General features: G+C 35.6%; 2 protein-coding genes and 1 pseudogene across 2 annotated transcripts; all 3 read left to right on the top strand.

Annotated features, from left to right (window-relative positions):
* The first annotated feature begins 1,434 nt into the window (after positions 1-1,434).
* LOC142608327 (uncharacterized) lies at positions 1,435-3,371 on the top strand. Its single transcript, XM_075780081.1, has 2 exons — positions 1,435-1,813; positions 2,406-3,371. Exons 1-2 carry the CDS (start codon positions 1,667-1,669, stop codon positions 2,703-2,705), a joined length of 447 nt encoding a protein of 148 aa, XP_075636196.1. The 5' UTR covers positions 1,435-1,666; the 3' UTR covers positions 2,706-3,371.
* A 507-nt stretch (positions 3,372-3,878) lies between these two features.
* On the top strand, positions 3,879-5,674 carry LOC142608038 (serine carboxypeptidase-like 50). The gene is made up of 2 exons (XM_075779742.1): positions 3,879-4,314; positions 4,549-5,674. The coding sequence occupies exons 1-2, from the start codon at positions 3,915-3,917 to the stop codon at positions 5,553-5,555; spliced, it is 1,407 nt and encodes a 468-aa protein (XP_075635857.1). The 5' UTR covers positions 3,879-3,914; the 3' UTR covers positions 5,556-5,674.
* Positions 5,675-6,876: 1,202 nt separating this feature from the next.
* Positions 6,877-8,078, top strand: LOC142606578 (serine carboxypeptidase-like 50; annotated as a pseudogene).
* The last annotated feature ends 2,177 nt before the right edge of the window (positions 8,079-10,255 follow it).

Genomic DNA, 10,255 nt, shown 5'->3' with positions numbered 1-10,255 from the left:
TCCCAGCTTGAGCTTTTCCTTTGCCGAAAAATGCAAAGTGGCGGAACCTTTTACTACACATCTTTGAAGCAAGCAAGAATATATATATATATATATATATATATATATATATATATATATATATATATATATATATATATTATCATACTCTAGGGAAAGAGATACATGTTCATCATTGCAATTCCAAATATATTTTTCTTAAAAGCATAAAAAAGAAAACTTTAAAATCAACATTATCTTCGGAGTACCTTCTATCAACTCTCATGATTAATCAGAAATCTAGAAAGCAGGTTTATTTTTATTTGCTAGGATTGAATCCTAAATGTGATTCATTCTCCAAAAATTTTACCCATCACAGCTATCATAATTTAAAATCACCTAATTAGGGGGAAAAATAATTATATATTTAAGTCCAACTTGGTACTCTCTCTCTCATCCAAACCATAGTACCATTTAGAAACAAGAAACATGGCATTGAATATCCGATCACTTGACATGGCTATTGTAACTTGTAAAGGTTGACTCCAGGCTTTTTTTTATAGGACACGAATTTCCTCCAAACAAGTTTGCAGCAACTGCTACAAATAAGAACATGTGTCAATTAAATAAGAAGACACCTAAGAAATCACTTAAGCAAGGGTCATGTGCAAAGCACATGACCCATTTTAAGTGGATTGCTGTTAACCCTAACGTTAACAGCGTTAGGCAGTCTTCTCCTCAAACATGCCCCTGCTTCCTCTCACCCATAACCATTGTTATTGATTCCATTCCGTTCCGGCCGGAATTTTTCGTTCCGGTATGCAAACCGGTACCAGGATACCCAACGTTCCACCTCGGGCCAAATTTCGGGCCATTCCGGTCCATTCCGGCCAATTCCGGACAATTCCGGCCGAGATGTGAATTCCGGCCGGTACATGATTTGGCCTATGGAAAAAAAAAAAAAATTATTTGATGGCTAATATTATGTTATAAATTTTGTTGGCTTATTAGTTATTAATTATTATGGGCTTATGTAATGAGTAATGACTTGTTATAAATCTTCTTATTATTTGATGTTGTATTGAGGTTTAAGATATAAGAGTTAAGACTAAATGTTTTGTATTATTTGATATTTAGTTATTGTCTTCTAAATCTTCTTATTGTGTGATGTTAAATAGATGTTATATTGATGTTTAAAACTTAAGAGTTAAGACTAAATGATTTGTATTATTTGAAATTTAGTTATTTATTTATTAGAATTGACAATTTTATGTTTTACAAGAATATATATAATTTAATTTTTAGGAATCCGAAACACCTTAAAACGGTACGCCGAAATCGGCCGGTACCGAAATATTCCATTCCACTGGACAAACCGAAACGGGGTCCGGTATTAATAATAATGCCCATAACAACAGCCTCACGCCTCTCTCCCATCTCCTCCTCTACGGTGCAGCAACTCCACCTTTGTTTTTCTCAGAAACCCCAGTCCAGCCAAAGAATCACGGCCACATGTAGAGGCCGCTGTTGATTCCGCCTGTTCACACCCTTCCCTCTTTGCCGATTCTGTCTCATTCCCTTTCCCACTCAACCGTTGCCACCCCTAACAACCTTCTCTCTCTTTGCCATTCCCATCCCACACCCATATATTCGCTGCCAAGGACATATTGATCATTTAGCTAGAGTGATGCGTGTGATTACATGGAATCGGTCATTTAGAGGGTTACCTAATGTTGATGATGGGAAGGATGACTTTGACTCAGAAGAGCATGAAACTCACGCCACGGTGCTGGATAAGTTGCTAGCCTGGGAGAAGCTATATGATGAAGTGAAGGTATATTGTAGTATTTCATTTTGCTTTGTTTTTTCACACTTTGTCTTGAAAAAAAGCTGTACCCAGTGTGCTTTAGGGGTATGATGCACAATTTGAGTCTGAGAAACATTTACAGACAAATAACAATGAAATTGCTAATTGCTTTAGTAGGTATCTTAAGTTAGTTTTCATATCCAAACTTAGGTACTGCAACTTAACTTCACCAATTAAATTCAGCTATGTTATAAGTTGTAATTATGAATATGAAAGCACATTCTATAATCTGTACATGAGTTTTGCCATTCTAGAAAAGCCTCCCCCACCCCCCCCCCCTTTATTTTGGGTCAAAGAACTACTGACCATACAAATTGCTTCTTGGAATGCACATTTTGATCATTGTTTGTGGGTAATCATTTGCCGTTTGGCGTGGTGGTGTCCAAGGACAAGTAATTTGGCGAAGGAATATTGAAAATTTCGCTTAATCATCTTTCTTTCAATTTCATATTGTTTACCATCAAACCTCATTATCTTTTTACTTTTTTTTTAAGTGATACATTATTCTCTTTTTCATGATGTATTTTAGGGCCTAATGTGTTTTATGATGTATTTGGAGTCTGCAAATTATTGCAGCAATGACAGGACAAATCCTGGCCAACTATCAGATTTGGCTGAAGATATTTGGAGTCTTGGGATTCTGTTACTTGAGCTACTAAAAGAGAAGCCTCTAGCAGATAGAGATGATTACAAAAATTTTAGGAGCATGGAAGAGATAAATGAGCTTGTTGGTGGTCAGGAGTCCTTTGATGAGCGGCTAGATATTCCGAAAGACAAATGCAAGATCATGGTGTTGGCAAAGTTTGGTGAGCAAAGGGGGAAGTGGGTGAAGAGGAGGAATGGAGATATGGTCCGGTGAGATCAGCGGCTGTTGCATGTGGCCGTCGTTGATTCTGCCTTCCAAGACAGAGGTGAGAAGGTTGAGACGTGGGTTTGAGGAGAGAGAGAGAGGGGCTGTCCAGTTTAGATGAGAGAAACGCTGTTAATATTAGGCTTTGGCCGCTGTTGATTCCGCCTCCCAAGCTCTTGCCGGTCTGAGTTTGCTGAGAAAACAGAGGTGGAGGAGATGAGAGAGAGGCGTGAGGCTGTTTGAGGAGAAGACTCTGCCTAACGCTGTTAACGTTAGGGTTAACAACAATCCAATTAAAATGGGTCATGTGCAACGAGTGATTGCTTAGGTGTCTTCTTATTTAATTGACACCTGTCCCTGTTTGCAGTAGTTGCTGCAAACTTGTTTGGAGGAAATCCGTGTCCTTTTTTATATGCAGTAGCTTGGGTAGGTATTTTCTTAAACAAATTGATTAGTGTGCCAAAGGCTTAGCGATAAGATATATTTAATAATGTGTTGAATGAAACCATTGAAATTCTTTTTGTTTTTCTGAATAAAAATTATTATTGATGCAAACAAGAAATCAAAATAACAAGTAGGCAAAAGATAGAGGCGTTTAAGCATCTCTATCTTCAACCAAATGGATTGAGGCTAGAAGAGATGGATATAATAACTACTCTATCACAATTTGAAATATTAGTTCATATCCTTCCATGAGAACCAAATGGTAGCTCTTTTATAAAGGTGCAGTCCTAATCACCTTCCAATGAAGGTCAAGAATGACACATAAAATATCACATTTTTATGTATGAACAGACTTAGTCCTCTTTCTTAATTTTGAATCTTTTATGATCATGTTAGGATCATTCTTTGTTAAATATTAAATATTTGTAGTCTTTTGATCTTTTCTCATAGGTTCTATATCATATGCGTATTATTGTATTAAGTTGAAACTTCTACAAAAGCTGTCATGGAAAGTTTGATTAATCAAACCAAACTTCCAAATGCCAATACAAAGAACAGGTCTTGCATCTTATAAATTATAATTCAATAACAATCATCATATAATATTATATTTCTTTATATTAAACTCAGTTTATATGAACTTTGGAATAAGCGGATTAGTTATCCAATGAATTACAATGTTGCCTCTCTATTTTTCGTACAAATCAATGCTAATATGCTATATACTATATACTATAGACATATACGAAACTACAAAAGAGTTGTTGACATATTATGGAAGATCACTGCTTAATTATTCTAATGAAGTCAAGAAGCTGCAAATTATTCTTCAAGCTCCTCCTTCTCATACCCTTCTTACTTGTCCTCATCTCCTTCTTCCATCACATTCCAACCTTGTTATCACCAACTCCAACTCCTCTCTTTCCCACTGAAGCTCTCCCCACCAAAACAGGCTACCTCTCAGTCAATCCAACCACCTCTTCTGCTATTTTTTATGCCTTCTATGAAGCTCAGAACCCCATCTCACCACTATCCGAAACTCCACTTATTATATGGCTCCAGGGTGGCCCTGGCTGCTCCTCCATGGTTGGCAACTTTTTCGAGCTTGGCCCTTGGCGTGTCACATCTCATAAGACTTTCAGCTCTGAAACCTTTGCACTTGAACCGAATCCAGGTACAAATTATTGACTGTTCCAAAAACATGCTTAAGCTACTAATAAATTGCGAATTTTCATTTAACTATTGTTTTAACACTCGTCTATTGCCCCGGATTTTTAACTTTTTAAACGTGAGGTAGGGTAGAGACAAGATTCAAACTCAAACTACATGCTATACATAAATTAGTACTAGTTCTAAAAGTTTGAAGTAAGAAAATATGAATTTAATCATTTAACAATTATTTTCACAGGTTCTTGGAATCGAAAATTTGGACTTCTTTTCCTCGATAATCCAATTGGAGCCGGGTTTAGTATAGCTATGACACCTAAAGAGATCCCAAGAGACCAACTTTCTGTTGCCAAGCATCTTTTTGCTGCCATTACTTCGTTTATTGAATTAGACCCCTTGTTGTTCAAGTCTCGTCCATTGTATTTTGCTGGTGAGAGCTATGCTGGGAAGTATGTTCCAGCAATTGGGTACTATATCTTGAAAGCAAATGCTAACTTGCCAGTGTCACAGCAAGTGAACTTAGGTGGAGTTGCTATAGGAAATGGGTTGACAGACCCTATTACACAGGTTGCTACTCATGCTACTCATGCTTACTATTCTGGTTTGATCAATGAGAGGCAGAAAAGTGTGTTGGAGAAAGCACAATGGGAAGCCATTAAACTGACCAAAATGAGGAAGTGGAGATTAGCAACAAATGCTAGAAGCGAAGTGTTGCGAATGTTGCAAGGAATGACAGGGTTGGCTACTTTGCATGATTTTAGTAAGAAAGCACCTTATAAAACAGAAATGGTTTTTGCATTTTTAAGGAAAAAGGAGGTGAGGAAGGCTTTGGGATTGAATACTTCAAAGATTTATGATTTGTGCAGCAATGATGTGGCAACTGCTTTGCATGATGATTTCATGAAGAGTGTGAAGTTCATGGTAGAAATTTTGGTGAAGAAGAGCAAGGTACTATTATATCAAGGCCATTTTGATTTGAGAGATAGTGTGCTTTCAACTGAGGCTTGGGTTAAGACAATCAAGTGGGAAGGGCTTAACCAGTTTTTGATGGCAAATAGGAAGGTTTGGAGAGTGAATGGAGAGCTAGCTGGGTATGTGCAGAAATGGGGGAATTTGAGTCATGTTGTGGTTTTAGGAGCTGGGCATCTTGTGCCTACTGACCAAGCAGTGAGTTCTCAAGCAATGATGGAAGATTGGATTTTAGAGAGGATGCTGCTCAGCCACGAGGAAAAGGAGGTTGTGTCATAACATTTTTCTGCTCCTGTAAAGTAGGAATTATAAACAAATTTCTTGGGGTTCTATTGTGAATTTTGGACACGGATTAATTGTTGGGTCACATAATTTGGTTATGAAAAAAAAAAAAAAGATTGGTCATTACATTTCTGTAAATTTGTTGATCAATTTCTTCTTCTTGTGCTATAGTTCTTACTTCTTGTAATGATCAAGGTAAGATGTCAAGCACGAATTTGTATCACTTATTAATTCCACCACTTTGCAAATCCCCCCCCCCCCCCCCCCCCCCAAAAAAAACCTCATTCTTCCTATCAGTAACTTTCTCCAATAAAAGAGACTAGGTATCTCTTGCAGTGGTTATATGCATTCATTGTCTCACAGTTGATTAGACACATACCTATGAGGTCCACATGCTGTGAGGCACCCAGCTCAATGCATATGCCCTCTACTGGAGATAATTCCTCCCCTCATCAAGCACTGTAGTCAATGAAATGTGGGGAAACAGATTTTTCCAGGGCATGGTCAAACAACCAATAAAAAAACTCGAATACATTGGACATGCCTTGCATTAAATGGGCAATTTTTCATTGACTATTACCATATAATATATACTATTATACTCTACTAAATTATTATTTAGTTCACCAAACAAGTAGGTTTTAGATGTGGCTTGAATAAGAACATGATTAGGTGAATACACACATGCATGAGCCTTGTTATAAAGGAGGTCCATTCTTGACATATAGTGCATCTAATGAGTAAAGATTAATTTTAGGAATACTATAAATTTTATTACGTAATTCTTATAAATTGATGTATCAACTTTGTAAAAAAATAACTTTTAACCACAAATCTTTTTTTTTTTTTTTTAACAGGAGTAAATAAAAAAAATTATTATGTTGTTAATATGATATCAATTTTTAAGTTTTTGGTAATAGGTTTACTATTTTGGTAAGTAATTGACTGAATAAAATACTTGTGAGATTTATATTGATCTAAGCTTACTTTTTTTTATAAAAATAAATAAATAAAGGCACCCTTGATTAAAGTATTAAAAATAGTATACTTTTACTTTATAAGCCATGCTACCAACAAGTGAATAAATTACAGTTTTATTGTTAGGAAAAAAAGAAGAAGAGTTTTATCTATGTTTCTTGTATCAATAATGTTGTATTGTCCACAAAAACTTCCATTTCTACATGATTTGGGAGAGATAATTGATAGACAAATACAATCTTATCTCTAATTTATTTATTTAATTTTTTTCCAAAACTTTTTTTTTTAATAATTCAATTCTTGGGAGAGGAGGTTTTGAACCTTGGACTTCATTATTAGAATGACAAGCTATTGGCTTTGTTAGATAGACTTACCAGGATCAATGCTTGCACATTATCAATCTGTAATACAAATCCAATAAAAAAAAAACCTCTGTAATATAGATTGATAATTGATAATGTGTTAATGGAACTTGAAAAGTCAATGACAATATTGCCAGCTCCAAACCCCTTGCACTTGAACAGAATCCAGGTTCTTGGAACCACATATTCATCCTTCTTTTCCTTGACAATCCTATTAGCATTGCCTCAACACTTGAAGAAATCGCAAGAAATCAATATTCTGTAGCCACGCATCTTTTTGCAGCAATCACTTCCTTTGTTAAATTAGACCTGCTGTTTAAATTTTGTCCATTGTATTTCGCAGGTGCGAGTTATGCAGGGATTCCAGCAATAGGGTACCACATTTTGAAGAAAAATCCATACTTGCCAGTGTCAAAGCGCTTGAACTTTGCCGGTTTTGCTCTGGGAAATGGGCTAACAGATACTGTGATACAGGTTGCTACTCATGCTATGAATGCCTATTATTCTGGTTTGATCAATGAGAGGCAAAAAAGTGAGTTGGAGAAAGCACAATCACAATGGGATGCAGTTAAAGCTAACCAAAATGGGGAATTGGAGAGCAGCAACAAATGTTAAAATGAGGGTCTTGGATATGTTGCAAAGCGTGACAGGATTGGCAACTTCGAATGACATTAGTAAGAAAGTTCCATACAGTACTGAATTGCTATCAAAGTTTCTGCAAAAAAAGGAGGTGAAGAAGGCTTTGGGAGTGAACGTGTCAATGATTCATAAGCTATGCAGTGATGGCTGCATTGCACAATGATTTCATGAAGAATGTAAAATACAAGGTGGAATTGTTGGTGAAGAAGAACAAGGTATAGTTGTATCAAGGGCAATATGATTTAATGGATACTGTGGTTTTTAAGTGTTAATTGGTGAAGACAGTGAAGTGTGATGTGCTAAGTGAGTTGTTGATGGCTGAGAAGAAAGTTTGGGCATTGAATGGAGAGCTTGCTGGGTATGTGCAGAAATGGGGGAATTTGAGACATGTTGCGGTTTATGGAGCTGGGCATCTTGTGCCTATTGAGACCAGGCAGTGAATTCTCAGGCAATTATAAAAAATTCGACTTTAGAGAGGGGGTTGTTTGGCTATGATGAAAAGGTGGATTTGTCCGTAGACTTTTCCCTTTTTGAGAAGTAGGATTTGCAATCAGATTTCTGGGATTTACATTTAATGTAAACTCTGTTACTCAAATTCAAATCCTTCTTATACCACTTGTACCAATTAGTGATTCAAATCATGGTGAACATGGGGTGCAAATACCAGTTATTGAACCTTGACTTAAATCTCATTCAATGCCCTTCATGGAAAATCAAAACCCAGCTGCATTATACGCCTAACTTCTAGACAATCAAACAAAAAATTTGGTGTCAACTACAAACTTCGAACACTTCTCCATTTAAAATCAATCCATTTCATAACTCATTTTAATTATTACAAATCTAAACGTGGATCCAATTCAGAACAAAGTCTCAACTCCTAATAATTGGTGCAAATGGTAGAGACCCATGAACAATAACACACGGAGAAGGCTGAAACTTATGAATAAATCTATTACTACAACAACTAAGCCTTTATCCTAAAATTTTGTAATAAGCTGTAGATCCTCAATCCATGTAAACAAATAAAAACATCCCAAGATAAAAATGTGGTTGCAATTGAAAAAAAAAAAATTGCAGATCATTTGGAAGAAGTAATGTAATGGCGATTGGAGGCGGGTTTGTGAAAAAAGAGAAGATGGGTATTTGGGAAAGAAACTCAGGCCTGAAAACCAAAGATTCAAATCCCAGAGATACCCATCAAAGCACAAAACCCGTACTATGATGCCATATTTTTATGTATAGGGCCAGATTAGCAGGGCAGCCTGTGGAGAACCCACAAGTTTATTTCAGAGCCAATTGTATTGCTCTCCCCTATTTGCCTTGGCCCTTTGCTTTGCTTGGGTTAGCATAAGCTTGTATATGTAACTAAGGCAATGAATTTTTGTAGACTATAAACACTAATCCTGAGCTAAAGCTAAAGCTGTGCAACTTTGATTACAAGAGGTGTGTGAGACGCAGAGTGGCGCTGTGTGAATTGTGAAGGTTGTGGGTGAATTATGCGTAGTATTTATAGTGCAGCCAAATGAAGACTCGGGGTTATCAGTAGGGCTTTGTCTTTTAACGGCGAAATCGTGTCGTCTCAATAGGTCATCGACTAATATAAGTTGAGGCCGTTGAGTTATGGCAAAGGTCTTAAATTAATTTCTTTAAAGATTGTGCCTTTTGAGGCAATTTTCCTTTTAAAAAAAAAAAAAAAAAATAATTTCGTAATAAGTTCTTAGGATTTACTACATTTTTTTAGGAACTTTTCCTATATGAGGTATTACTGTTTTAGAGCTCTTAAAACATGACTATATTAGTATTTGCATTTTAATAAATTATATACGGGTTCCAGTTAACTCAATTAGTAAAGTCTCTGATGATTATATAAGAGGTCTTGGGTTCAATCTCTCTTGAACCAAAAAAGGTCAAATAGGCCAAACAAAAAAGTTGAAAATAATAATAAACTATGTAAACGAGATATAAAGGTGAAAATGCACTTTTAATCCTTACATTTTGGGTCAATTTTCATTTTGATCCAAAAATTGATTTCGTTATTAATGTCATCCCTAAAAAAAGAAAATCGTTTTTAAAATGGTCATTGTCATCAGCCAAACAATAGAAAAATCCTACGTGTCTAACGGAATGCTCTGCTTGCTGACATGGCGCTGACGTGGCCATTAAAATATTATTAACAAAATTATTTGGCATTTTTAAATACCACGTCAGCATGTTAATTTTTTTTAAAAAAACCATGTCAGAAAATTCAAATAAAAAATAAATAAATTTTTTTTAAAAAAGCCTTAAATCTTTTTTTTTTTTTTTTTACTTTTCATTATTTTTTCATAAGAACATAATAGTTTGTTCTTCCTAACTCAAGAACCAAATCCAATCTCCATCAATGCTAGGAAAACAAGAAATAAATCCAACAAACCAACCAATCTCCAGCAAACCCATAAACTCATAAATTTCACATTCAAATTATAAAATTTCTATTCCAAATTCATATTGATCATGAACACACAAGAACAACAAACCTAGAATATTCAATCCCAAGAACAAAAGAATAGAAACCCAAAATATTCCAAAATTTGTACACAAATTCTTCCACAAAAATCAATTATACATTCAACCAAAAATTATTATCCCAATACAATATTTCTCATGGTGGTAGTGTTGCAGTGGAGCTGACAACATCATCGTCCAAGATCGCAGATCCACCATCTCCCTTGTCAA

The sequence above is a fragment of the Castanea sativa genome, chromosome 8, assembly GCF_040712315.1.
Source record: "Castanea sativa cultivar Marrone di Chiusa Pesio chromosome 8, ASM4071231v1".
NCBI lineage: Eukaryota > Viridiplantae > Streptophyta > Magnoliopsida > Fagales > Fagaceae > Castanea > Castanea sativa.
This window is presented reverse-complemented; position numbering and strand designations above follow the sequence as displayed.